Consider the following 14714-nt stretch of genomic DNA (forward strand, 5'->3'; position numbering starts at 1 on the left):
TTCATAGACATAAACAGAGAGAAGTAGTTCCGGCTACGATGTTCTTCCGCAAGACGCAAGCAGTTCTGTTTATTAACCGCTAGAGCGTCAAAAGTTACCTACCGCAGCTTTAAAACACCTAAAACAAAAAATTGCATTTTATTTATTTATTTATTTTTTACAAGGAAAAGGCTTTTTAGTGACATTCTTAAAACATCAACTCAGTTTTTTTTTAAAGAGAATTTAAATAACTTTTATATTATTAGTAAATCAGGGTTTTGTTAATCTCAATTGGCATTGCATTAAATATTTTGCCCCCACAACGATTTAAATGACTAAGACAAATTATTTGGATATATAGAGTGACAACTGATATGTACAGTATATGCATTTTATGTAAATTTATTGTTAAAGATATTATTGATTTACATTATAAGCTATCAGAATTGAATCTTACTTTGTGAAAAATATGTAACAAAAATATAGTAAGAAATACTAAGATGTTCTGAAATCATCTTTTTATTTAACACATTTTGCAATGGAAAATATTGCATTTTGACTGTATAAGGCTAATGGTCCTCATTGTATAAAACAGTCTTGTTGCTGCACCTCCCCAAATCTCTCTCTCTCTCTCTCTCTCTCTCTCTCTCTCTCTCTCTCTCTCTCTGCCACTCACTCAGACTCTCGTTCTCTCGCTCAGCATCTTCTCATCCAGACAGGGAATTTTTGCTGACAAGGAAACAAGCTTTTGCACCGTAGTCCAACTTTCAATCTTCATGGTTCTGAAGCACTCCTCTCTTCATTGTTCAGTCTCCCTTTGAAGATGAAAGCAGAAGCCTGAAGACAGGACATCTCTTGAGTTGGATCTTTGTGCTGGCTTTGTTTGCTGCTTTGGAGAGGAGGTTTCTGTAGTTCACACTTGCAAATGACCTCTTAAGTTGTTGGACATGCTGTAGGGGTCTTTGGATCCACGTTCAAATCCGAGATGATGTGCTAACTGTGCAAACATCAGGAGTGGAAATCCTTTAGGATGAGAATCTTAAACAAGCCCAGCAGTCTGAAGATAATGGCTATGGTGAGATCTTCACTGCAGAAAGTGATGCTTTTTCTACAACACATCCAAAGAATGGCTGTCACATCACCCCGTTATCAGAAATTGTGCAAGGTAAAAGAGTTATACTTTGTTTATATGAATGTGAATTTTATTCAGATCTGTTGATGAATGTGTATGCATTTGGGCTCTCAGATTCTCAGTCTTTTAGAGGTGTTCGGTAGCATCACAAGAAATTAAAAAAGTGCATTAACCAAGATTTCAAATGCAATGATATATTGCAAGCAGAAGGAACTTTTACAGTTCATTGATTGACTTCATCTAGAACCTTGTCCAGAAAGCCAAAGTTGTATTTTCTTTAAACAGGTATTGTGTTTTTTTCATGAATTATACAGACATTTGCATCTCAAACTTTAATCTCTTTAAAAAGCCAGGTCTCTACCAGGAGTGGGGATTGAACCCACGAGGACATTTGTCCATTGGATCTTGAGCGCTAGCTGACGAAGGATAGTCCGACATAATTTCAGAAATGTTGAGCAATGTCGAACTGCGCAGCCAATCGCATCGAAGCGCTATGACATTTGGACCAATCGCGTCGAAGCGCCTTAACATTTCCAGCCAATCAAAAAGCGCAATTTATAACATTATCTTGACATTCGTGACATTTGACCAATCAGAGAGCAGGGGGATTTCGACGGCACGTTTCCGCGTCTCACCGCTAGGTGGAGGGGTCAGCGCTTCTAGTCAGGTGTCAATCAAGTTGCCGAACCGTGCCGAAGGTGTACGAAAGAATGACATCATCCTCAGGGGGCGTGTCAGAGGTAAAAAAGGTTAATTACTCAAGTTTGTGACCTATGACAAGGGTCATTGTCGCGTAGTTCGACATAAAAAGTGGTACGAGATTTGTCAATGGGTGAGTGTTTGTTACCTTTGCATTATAGATGTATAAAAATAAAAAATAATCGTAATCGAACATTATTAGTATCTTGGTTTAGTGTATTTGCATAAGAGAACAACACATCAGGCTTCAGAACAAACATTTACCTGGTCCCATTCATTTGAACGATGTAATGTGATGGTTGTGTTATGTTATGGCTTTCAACAGGGCAAACCAGAGTGTGTAATAATTGTTTATAGACATTTATGTAATGTTGCAGGTATTTTAAGAAATGTTCCTGTCTTGTATCTTTCTCCTCTAAATAGAGATACCAGTTGTAACATTATATATAAGATAAATGGGACTTGTGTCCTAGAAATGAATGAATGAATGAATAAATATATGAATTTAATGAAGTATTTTATGCTCTCTTAAGGGACTCACTTGTATTGTGCATTATATTTGTTATAATGCTTACAGATAGAGAAATGTCAGATGCTGTCTCGTGGCCAAAAAACCTTGCTTGGAGGTGTGCTGAAATGCATGTTTTTTATTAGTATCATTAGTATATTTACTGAAAAGGTTTCTTTCTGAATTATGTATTAAGGGTTTTTTTTTTTTTTTTTTTTTTTTTTCGTCTTAAGCCTCTACTGGACCAGCACAAAGGGTGGTGGAAGAACCTCATGATGCTGAAACAGCAAAGAAGGCCATGGAGCAGAGTCAGCCTGACCCCCAGCCTCATCCCATGCCCCTGCCCCGGCCCCAGCCTACTGCACCTGTGGAAGCAAGAGTTGCAACACAATTTTCAATGGTAAGAATTACTATTTAACTTTTTTAATAATACCACTTAAGAATGTGCTCAATTAAAATTCAAGAAAGTTCAGAACGTAAGATGAAGAAAAAAAGAAAAAGCAAGAATGCTATGAGATGCTGGCTGAGACCTACTAATTGTCACCCCTCTTGTACAGTGGGGGCACCTGTTGTCTGCTGAATGGTCAGTTTGAATATCTCAGATTTGGTTTAAGTCACATGGTCAAGGATAAATGTAGAATGTAACCTGTTTGCTTTCTCTCTTGAGACTAGACTCATGTCCCTCATGGCATCCCTCTCAATACTTCTCATGTGTTAAAGCTACATTATCTTTCTTTCTCAATCTCAGGTAACATACCACATAGATGCTGGCTATCATTAACTGTACACATTAACAATTATTCCATCATGCAAATACTTTGTAGTAATTTCAGGAGTCAATACTGCTAATAAATATGGATGACACTTCTATTCAGAAAGAAATGTTTTTAAAAACCTGCATTTACTTAAAATAGTAATATTAATATAAATCGTAATTCTTGCTATTATAACACATTCTGTCTTCTCACATTTTTGATTTACCAAACCAAGATTTACTGGCTCTCACATTGCTGCAGCAAAGCCAAATCTTAGTGTGGTCAGGAGACCTTCTCAGGTTGAAGACCAACCCAGCGCAGCATTGTCTTGTGCCTCTATACCAAGCAGTACTGTCTCTGTAAGTAATGGCATAATGTATAAAGTATTCTATAAAGGCACTTTTCACGTTCCATTCTGTACGAATTATTAAACTTGTTCAATTTTTCTTTTAATACCAGAAAACCATATTTTTTGTCGATGTTTCAGGGTGTGCCAGTGTTCCAGGGTCTACAAATGGTTCAAAGACTGTCAGCGGTCCATAGGATGCCACTGTTACAGCCTATTTTGCAGAGCACCAATTCACAACCAGCTCCACAAACCATGCCCAAGAGACCCTACAAGGCAAACACTTGCAGGAAGTGTGGAAAATTCAAAACCAGTGCAACGGGACATAGCCAGTACAGGGGCAAGGTGTATATACTGTCCACAGACTGAGAACATTACAAAAGAAAAGTGGTTAGAGTAAATCCGGAGAACCTTCTCCCAAATAATGTATACACTATATATTTTTATTTATTGTTGTGTGTATATAGTTGTTTAAATATAGTTCACTATTGTTAATATTTGTGTCTAACATTATTTTATTTAACTTGCTTTTTTAATCCTATTTAACTTTTACTTTTACCTTTTTAATTTATTGTTTGAAAACTTCATTTAATATTCATTACTTTTCTATTAGCATAATTGTAAAATAAATAAAAAAACAAATTGAGAAATGTGTTTTGATTTCTACATTTATTTTCCTTTTATTTCCCTTTTAAATTTTTTTTTTTGAAAACTTATATAAATTTAATTTGTTTAATATTCATTACTGTTATGTTGGCATAATTGTAAAAAAAAAAAAAAAGAGAATGATTGCTTTTTATTTGTACTTTAGTAAACATTTCATCAGTACACTGCAACAATAGAACGTATTCCTATAAAAAGATAATTTGCACTTTGTCATTTGTCACAGACATTTTTAAGCATAATAATGACTATTTTTGCATCCTTTTTTAATTAAAAATGACAGATTTAAAGGTGTCTTGAATGAATGTAACCTTAAAAAAAATCTGATTTAATATCAATAAAATCACAACTAATAACATGCTTAAAATAAATATGAATACAACTACACATAATAACATGCTTAATAACAAAAATAATACAACAACTACTAAATAACTAATAATAACAAAACACATTTCCATTGGTGTATTAAAATGTAATAAAAAAATATCAAACAAGCACATATATACATTTAATTAACCTTGAAACTTCATTTATTTAAAGCAATTAACAATAAAACAAAAAGTTGTCTTTAGCTGGATTCGAACCCGCGTCGAGGGGAGCACCTGCAATAGAAAACAGTGTAATATAAATGCGCGAATTTACCGCAAGAAGAAACCGGAAGATGTATCACTGCGCGCATGCTAAGGAAGATCCGTCTTTGAACATCAAATTTCACCCTTTCTTTTCTTCATTTTTTCTTTCTCTTCTTCCCCTTCTCTTTTTCTTCCTTCCCTCTTTTCTTCCCTTCTTCCCCGTCTTTGACGGACTATTGTTCCCCAGCTTGAGCGCAACGCCTTAACCACTCGGCCATCCTGGTTGCAGTTCTGTCATGTTTACACAGAGATTAGTGCATCAGTGACATTATATACATGTTTGGCTTCTCTGAACAATACACTCTCAGAAACAAAGGGTACAAAAGTTGTCACTGGATTGGTACCTTTTCAAAACGCAGTCCATATTGGCAGCATAAAGGTGCATATTAGTAAAAAGTGTACGTAGTGTTATCTTCACAAGGCATTTTTCTAATGTATTTCATCAATTAAATAATGAAATATTTCGATAATTAATTTTATATTTCAGTAGGAACCTATGCTGACCGTTTTGATCGCTTACTATCTAAAGCAGGGTTGTCCTGAAGGACCTGAGCCCCTGAGAGTTTTGTTCAAGTGCTGCTCTAATACACATACCACATAGTTTTCAAATAAGCCTGAATGACTTTATAAATTGGATCAAGTGTGTTTGATTAAGATTGTATCTATACTCTGCAGGGCCCGAACTGGAGTTTGACACCCCGATTTAAAGTCTTGTCAATAACACAGAAATGAGTGCATTGGTCACATTATATATATACATTTTTGACTCCTCTGAACAACACTGATAAGTCAGCAATGTTTCTCATAATCCCATCTCATCACAACATGATGAGATATCAGCAGAGAAGTAACAGCAGTACTTCTCACTATACTTCACAGAGAAGATTACTTGATTTCATTGAAAACTGTTCAAACCCACAAGGACATTTGTCCAGTGGATCTTAAGACCAATGCTTAACCCCTATGCCATCCTGATCCCACTTGCAGAGTCTTTTCTTCTACGGTTTCAAGAAGACTGTTGTTCACAGAGAGATATTGCATTATGCAAACTTGCAGCTGGCACCATGTCTATGAGACAGCAAGAATATTAATGCATAGAAATTTATAAACTTCTTCTTAATGTCTTCCTCACCACAAGTGTGCCAGGCTCTGATTTCTCCGACTAAAAGCAAGCTTTATTGCTTATCTCAAAGATGCCAAGTTTCACAACTCTTTGGAAAGACTAAGGATTTGTTATATTTATTAGGTACGTCTCTAAAAGCCTTTTGTACGCTTTTATAAACATTTTAATTGAGCCTTATAGTGTGGTCTCTACTTGGAATAAATGGATTAAGGATGAACAAAAAAAAAAAATAATAAGTTGTCTCTTAAACTGCTTGAACTCTCTTGCCTGTTAAAGGGTAATGAGTTGAGAAATCAACATTTACTTGAGCTTTTGATATATCAGAGGTTATCTTACTAAAAGAATATTGTTATAGTGAGGGTATGTTTAGGATAAGGATTGAGTTTAGGTTGGATTACACAGCTCAATAAACCAACTACTATAGTCACATAATTAGCAACACCGACCTCAAAACCGAGGTAGAAAATGATCCGTTGGACTTGGAGTTGATTCATTAAATGAACGAATCAGATTGTTTTAATGATTCATTTAAATGACTCATAAGAGTCATTTGATCTTGAATCAGACTACCCAGCTAACAAAAACGAGCTGTCAGAACGTTTTACTAACAATTCCCTTAAGTTATGAAAACGTTATTTTCGGAATGTGTTGTACATGCTGAGAACGGCAAGTTTTTCTAATGTATCGAGAATATTTTTTGTTGGGTTTCTGCGAACATTCCAGAAACATTCCATCCTACCATTTTAAAAACGTTACGAAAACGTCATTATTGAATGTTCTTTAAATGTTTAAAATTAGCATTTTTTTTTATGTATTAGGAACGCTTTTTCTAGGTTTATGTGAACGTTATAGAAACATTCCATTATATCATCTTGAAAACGTTATGAAAATGTTATTAGGGAATGTTCGTTAAATATTTGAAATGTGCTTTTTTTATGTATTAGGAACGTTTTTTGTTGGTTTATGTGAACGTTATAGAAAACACTCCATTCTATCATCTTGAAAACGTTACGGCAATGTATTTTAACTATGAAAACATTATAAGACTGTTCCAGAAACATTATGTCAGGAACTTTTTTTTTCTAACATTTACATAACTTTTACATAATGTTAGTGAAAGTTCCCTGTTAGCTGGGTAGACAGATCACACTGTCTCTGTTGTTGTTTTTTTTTATTATAGTGCTTTTATGGCTAGGCTGTTACAATAAAATAACTGGATCGATTGTAATACATTATCAGCTTTCAAATATTAACCAAAGATTTTTACAGTTCTATTAATGAATTAACTTTCCACATACAGTCTGATAAGGGTTAGACATTTGTACAACCTCATTAAGGCATGCACACAAAATTAAATCTGATCGAGCTATTTCATGTTTTTAGGATTGTTAGTAGTAATAATTAGGATGAGTGTCATTTTCCTTCATCTTTCCCATCTCCTCTTGTTAGCAGAACACATATTAATGCATTTCAGCATAATAAGCAAATCATCCATCCAGCATAATGACTTTCCTTGGCTGTATAGCATCACTTTGACCCAAAACTAGAGAGCTACATTTTTCTGATATAAACCAATCAGTCATTATGTCTGTGGAGGCTTTAAGGAAACTGTCACCATAAATTGAAGTTTTATGGGTAGGAATTACTGTTGAAGGCAGGTGAGGTGTGTGCAATTTGAGGTTATAGCCTACTTTATTTTGTAAGTAGGTGTTCTGTCAACCACAAATGTGTTTTGGAACCTGATTGTTAGTCATGCATTTTCCAGATTTTGTGACCTTGCTTTAAAGGAATAGTTCACCCAAAAATTTAAATTTGCTAAAAATGTACTGACATTAAGGCCATCTAAATTTGAGTAAGTCTGAGATTATTTCTTTATGGGAAGAGATTTAGAGAAATGTAGCATTAACACTACTTGTTCACTAATTGATCCTCTGCAGTGAATGGGTGCCGTATGAATGAGAGTCCAAATAGCTGATTAAAACATCACAATAATCCATAAATATTCCACACCACTGCAGTCCAGTCTTGTAAAATGGAAAGCTGCAGGTTTAATAAACAAATGCAATAAAAAAATTGACTCTCATTCTGATGGCACCCATTCAATGCAGAAGACCCATTGGCGAGTAATGTAATGTTAAATTTCCCCAAATCTGTTCTGATGAAGAAACAAACTCACCTATATCTTGAATGGCCTAAGTAAATTTTCAGGAAGTGTACATTTCTGAGTAGACTATGTCTTTAAACAGTTATAGAGGCAGAATAATTTTCTCTTCATTTAAGTCCTATTTATAGGCCACACAGACCAAGGGGACGAACACTTAGAGTCTCTTGAGATTGGTTTGAATTGGTGCAATTTCATCTTCTGCATGCTGTTATTTCTCCTCAGGACATTCAGACAGATGTTGATACCCAGACTGATCTTTCTAAAAGGGCTCTGGGGGGTCAGATCCCGGATACCATGGCACAAGAGTTTGATAAGTTTGGAGATCTGGACCACATTCAGATAGCCTCGAGAAGGTTTGTGCAATATTTCCAGCAATATAAACAAACGTAAACCTCCAATGTCCTGAACTTTCCTTCAAACTGCCATGTTCTTTCAGAGAGTGTGTCGAGGCCAGTGTGGAGAAATGGACAGGACTCATAGCCATCCTTGAAGAGCTTTGGTTCTGGGTAAAGCTGAAAGATGAGGAGCTGACAAGGCAGAGGCCGGTGGGAGAAGATGTACATACTTTACTGCAGAAACAAGGCTACTGCACGGTCAGTCACGGTCACACAGTGTGTGTGTGTGTGTGTGTGTGTGTGTGTGTGTGTTCACAGGTTAAACTAAGAAAGGCATCTCGGATTTTAAGGACCATTAAACCTCACTATTATGAGAGCTAAACACTTACAGTCCATTCTGAGTCATGTAGTCATACTAGTTATACATAATGTCTTAAAATCTTCCACTTTGTACCCAGCACCTCCTCCTGTGCATGAACAGGCATCTTGCAGTCCTTTGATAATATAGACTTTTCTACTCTAATAAAAAGATACAATACAAAATAATTAAACCCCTTGATTACTGTTCCTCAAACAGAAGCTGTGATATAATTTTGTTTGTTATTGCTCTGCTGAATTATTGATGTCCTTTAGATGCACAGCACCGTTTATCGTTGCCCTTTTTGTATTTACTGCATTAATACAATGCATCGTTTACATCAGGTGTAATAAGTCTGTCTTGACAAACATACCTCCCATAATAATAGCAGTAAAAAACATTATAAATTAATTGTATATATAGTGGTGGTTAAACAGTATTTTACAGTAATTTATTCCGCATATAAATTTGTATATGCTTATTAGAGTCTACGGCTCATTATTGCATGTGGTTTGTGGGTCTAGCTTTAACAGTTAAAAAACAGACAGGATTCATCAAAAGTTTTCCTGACCACAAAACATATTCCATCTGGTTCAATGATTCTGTTTCTCAGTTTGTCACTGTCAGCTTAGCTGATGTTGGGTTTATACATTGCTTTGAGATTGCTTTTCGAGTAATTATATCTCCAATTTCACCACTTCTAAACTGTCTGGAATGGGATGTAATGACTGTCTAGCTTTATCTGTGTGATTTAGTTTAAAGTCACACCTCTGCATCTTTAATGTGTTGTTCGACACAGGCCTTGCACAGTGAGTTGACTGGATGGAGACAGGATATGAATCAGACATGTCTGCCTCCGGCTGTTCATCCTACAACAATAGAAGTCCAGAGCAATATAGAGATGGCTTCAGGTAAGAGACTGCTATATACCTCCCAGATGAATATTTTATTATAGCGGGTCTTCTTACATAGTACAGGAATTCTCAGTTATGTTTCATATAAGTATCAACATACTCATACAGCAAAGCTCAGATAATTTGGTCTTGGGAGAATTGGATAAGAAATAAAGAGTTCATGTTGAAATCTTTTGATTGCAGGCTTTGATGTCTTGGCAAATCTCTGCACAGTTTGAAACATTGTTAAGATTTCTTCTTAAACTCTGGAGGGGCCAGATGTGAGATTTATGGGGTGTTTTTCTCGGGAGAAACATCTTAGAAGCAAAATTAATTATATTACTGCGTAGGAGAGATAATTCACATATTACAGAGGTCTTATTTGAGGTTTTTCTTTTATATAGGCAGTGTTTTTTAAACAACAAAAAAGGTTTTATAAAACATGAAATGCACAACATTTCTTTATGTATATACACTACCCTTTAAAAAAAATTGAGGTCAGTAATATCTTATTTTAAATTGTTATTAATTTAATGTAAAATATACATTTTCAGCAGCCATTCAATCACTACCATTCAAAATTTTGAAATCTGTAAGATTTTTCAATGTTTATGAAAGAAGTCTCTTATTTACTTACCAAGGTAACATTATATGATCAAAAACATATATATAATATTATTACAATTTAAAATAGCCATTTTTACTTCAGTATATTTTAAAATGTTATTCTGTGATGCAATACTGAATTTTCCGCATCATCATCATTCATCAGTGTCACATGATACTTCAGAAATCATTCTAACATGATGATTTGCTGCTGAAAAAATATTTATTATTATCCATGTGTATATATATATATATATATATATATATATATATATATATATATATATATATATATATATATATATATATTTTTTTTTTTTTTTTACTTTTGTTAAATTTAATGCATTTCTGCTGAATAAAAGTATTAATTTATTTTTATTTCTTATGAGTGGTAGCATACATTAAACTCTGTTGTCCTCTGTTGAACACTTTTTTTGTTTGTTGCTGTGATAGATTTCACTCAGTCTGGTTTTGTCCTCAATTGTCTGTTTCTATTAAAGATGCCACCAAGTGCCACATTTTATGTATATTGTCTTTCTGATGTAAATGGTCATCTCCTGGATTCACACACTAATTTTATATTACACCTTTCATTTCTGGAGGTCATAGTCTATAGCATCGTTGCTGCTTGATTTATGTGTCTGAAATGGCTCAGTGGACACAAAAAACCTTATAGGAGTGAAAAGTGAGAGAGTGCTGAAGGGTCCGGATGTAAATCTGAGCTGGATTTATAGCAGCTGATCGCAGAGGAAATATTAGATTTCAGAGTAAAGAGCAATAAAGAGTCACGCTAAGTGCTGGTCCACTGTGGTTAGGACTGGGACTCTTAACTACCAAAATATTCACTCCTGGAAAACCCAGTCTACATGCATACTTACAAAGAGTCTTAGTACATTGAGCATAGTACACAGCTACTCAATTAAATTTATTTAAAGCTGCGGTAGGTAACTTTTGACGCTCTAGTCTAGCGGTTAATAAACAGAACTGCTTGCGTCTTGCGGAAGAACATCGTAGCCGGAACTACTTCGCTCTGTTTATGTCTATGAAGAATCACAAAGGTACTGGGTTACTCCGCCGCGGTATCCCCGAAGCAATCTAAATAGTCCGAATATAAACACTTATTATAGGTGCACCCTAGTGATTCAGGACAAGCTAAAAACACGGTTTGGAAAATGGATTCATGGTGTACTCGCTTATTATATACATTTTTCTACATTTTGAACACAAACAAAGTGACATTTAAACAGCGATCGTGCTATGTCTGTAATCATATCTTGAGGAGATGCTTGAATTTACTGATGTTATTTACTGTAATCCCAAATAGCACACACACATCTGCAAGATGTCTATTAAAAGATTCCAGATTTCATCTGGAAAGTATCTGCTGTGTACAAACATCTGACAGACATCTTCCAGATGTCAGTTTTACACACATTTTTAATCATAAGCTTCTTAAAGACATCTTCTTAAGATCTATTTGACTTTTAATATTCCTATAGATGTATTGCAGATGAGCATAACTCTAAAAAAAAAAAAAACATTTTGCAGATGAAAATTCAGATGTCAAATAGACGTCTCCGTGATGTGCATGTGCTGTTAAGGACGTCATCATGATATGCAGAAACCCACAGATCGCTACAAAAAGATGCAAGAGTAGGGATTAAATAATCAGTTCAAAATGAGATGATGACTCGTTTGAGGTCATTTGACTAAAGCTGCCTTTTACTTTCAGCGTTGAGCGTCCAGGAGGAGAAGATTCGTCAGCTGGCTCAAGTGGTTCAGGAGCAGGCCATCGAGGTCCAGCAGCACTGGGAGCGGTTCAGTGCCCAGGCCACCAGCTGGACGCACGAGCTTGACTGGGCTCTGGGGAAACTCCAGGACCTCCAGCAAGCCATGAACCAACTGGACCTCGGCCTGGCTGAGATAGAGAACGAGAGCTGGCACTCTGAGGAACACAGCATGGACAACTGTGTGCTGGAGAACGTGGAAAATATTGTGAGTAAAAAAAAAAAAACTGTTAGTTAATGCAATTACTTAAAGCTACTAATAATGAGCAATCCATTTCTTACTGTATTTATTAATCAGGTCCAATAAATATTGTAACATTACAATTTTTTGATTTTGTATTAGTAAATAAATACTGAAATCTACATTTAGAAATAATCAGTAATTAAAATGAACAAATTAATTTTCATTGTTAATTTCTTTCATATTTTTTTCTGAATGAGTAGCATATAGTTTTCCTATTTCTTGTTTCACAATTGTTCTTCAAAATTTGTAATGCCTGATTTCAAGTTAAGCTTAAAAATATAAGACAGATTTTGTGTTTTTGTTTTGTTTTTAGGAATTTTGCTCTATTTTAAACTCTGTTTTTATATGTTTTTAAGACATGCTTTACTGCTCAATAATTATGCATATGCAACGTGATATCATGATAATACGTGTGTATTTTTACGTTAAAATGTGGTTCTACCACACGTACATTTACTTACGTTTTAATGCACATGAAAACGTACCACTTAGACGTATTTGTAGCAGTAAAACGTACAAATAGGCCTACTTACGTGTTAGCAGCTAAAAAACGTAAATAATCTAACGTAAAGTGTGAATTTATATGAATTCCCATGTATTAATATTAAAATCGTGATATGTACGTTTTGATTGTGAGATCAGGCTTGTATATAATAAGCATCTATTTGAGAATATTAAAAGTTACTATACCATTGAGAGAAGAGAGAAAATGTACTCTTGTACTAACATATATCAGTGTGTTCACTCTCTAGTCTTCACTTTATTCCAGTTTGACCTCCACAGACTTAAAAACTGTATAATGCACTTTGATATGTGACAGATAGCTCATCCCTCATGTCTCATGTGATGATCAAATATGAAATTTTCTTAGTAATTTTAGCCTTGAATAGAATAAGGCAGATCCAGTGAAAGATCAGACTCAGATTTGACTGTGCAAGGGCATTTCAATAAATATGTCAGCGAGCCGTCTCGTGTGAGTAAATTAATCTGTTTGATTGAACGGTTACTACAGGTCAGATTAGGTAGAGGACTGCATGCACACAAGGCCATCAGACTATAGCTCATACAACATCAAACATCAGGGTCAAGAAGGAGTTGCATTGGCTAAACTTTGAGATGTGCAGTAACACTGTCTGAAAAAAACATTGCTGACTCTTTAAGATCTATGCATTCATGATAATGCTAAATGCAAATAAATATACTCATATGAAAGTAATCATTTGATCACCCTCAGGTTATGACTTTGTTTCTTCATCTGAACAGATTTTGAGAAATGTAACATAACATCACTTGCTCATCAATTGATCATTTGCAGTGAATGGGTGCCGTCAGAATGAGAGTCCAAACAGCTGATAAAAAACATCACAATAATCCACATGTAATCCACACACTCAAATCCATCAATTAATTTGTAGTTTTTGTAATAAACATTTTCATCATTAAGAAGTTTACAACTTCACGCGGTTGCTTCTGGTTAAAATAAAACTCCTCTATCCAAAATATGGAAAAGTCATCTCGTCTGAATCAGAAGAGAAATATGCACAGATGAAGCACCTTCAACAACAAAAAAGGTCAAGATAACTTTATTGTGAGAGGACACCAGGTGATGGACTTTTTCACTGGAGGAAGCTTTATTTAAAGTTAGAGGTTTAAAGTTAAAATGCCTTAATGTTGGATTTGTTTCTTACATTTAACTGATGGACTGGAGTGCTGTGGATTATTGTGATGTTTTTATCAGCTGTTTGGACTCTCATTCTGACGGCAACCCATTCACTGCACAGTATCCATTGCTGAGGAAGTGATCCAATGCATAATTACTCCAAATTAAGAAACAAACTCATCTCCATCTTGGATCGCCTGAGGAGTACATTTTCAGCATTTTTTTGTTTTGGATAAACTATTGCTTTAATTCTGTCATTTGCATATCGAAAGCCACATTATAGATTATTTAATACTTCAGGTTTATAATATTTCCTACTAGCCCACATAATATCTATAAAGATTGCAATTTGTGCTACATGGTAACTGATCATTTGAGCCGGCTGGCATCACACTCTGAAAGGCTCATAAGATGCATTTCAAACCCCAGCGTTGACTTTGAAGAATCGATTATTTTTAATCATGCATTAGGATCACTGAAACCACACGGAGTCCAGTCTGTTTTTGATTGCTGCTTTATATCGTAGCTTGATGAGTGTGTGACTGTCATGTTGTTTGAGGATCCTGTGGCAGAAATATTGACCCTCGGTATCGATCTGGGCAGCTGGAGAACATATAATTAAGCTGCTACCTGCCCAATGACACCCTGGGCCTTATTTCACCAACACCTCATCAAACCACAGACAGCTGCTGCCAACTCATTTTTGGAGTGCGAACAACAACATTTTCACTCCAAGTGAGCATCTTGGTTTTCATGTAATAGTTTTATTAATGTAACTGAAGGAGGTGCACCATTTGTGCTGTTGGGATCTGGCATTGTCTGTCACA

At 35.2% G+C, this 14714-nt stretch overlaps 1 protein-coding gene across 1 annotated transcript; it reads left to right on the forward strand.

Moving 5' to 3' along the window:
* The first annotated feature begins 694 nt into the window (after window positions 1-694).
* On the forward strand, window positions 695-14509 carry LOC113060368 (utrophin-like). Its single transcript, XM_026229228.1, has 6 exons — window positions 695-1144; window positions 8227-8357; window positions 8441-8597; window positions 9497-9608; window positions 11929-12191; window positions 14414-14509. The coding sequence occupies exons 1-6, from the start codon at window positions 1010-1012 to the stop codon at window positions 14507-14509; spliced, it is 894 nt and encodes a 297-aa protein (XP_026085013.1). The 5' UTR covers window positions 695-1009.
* The last annotated feature ends 205 nt before the right edge of the window (window positions 14510-14714 follow it).

This window comes from Carassius auratus, chromosome 42 (genome assembly GCF_003368295.1).
Source record: "Carassius auratus strain Wakin chromosome 42, ASM336829v1, whole genome shotgun sequence".
Lineage (NCBI taxonomy): Eukaryota > Metazoa > Chordata > Actinopteri > Cypriniformes > Cyprinidae > Carassius > Carassius auratus.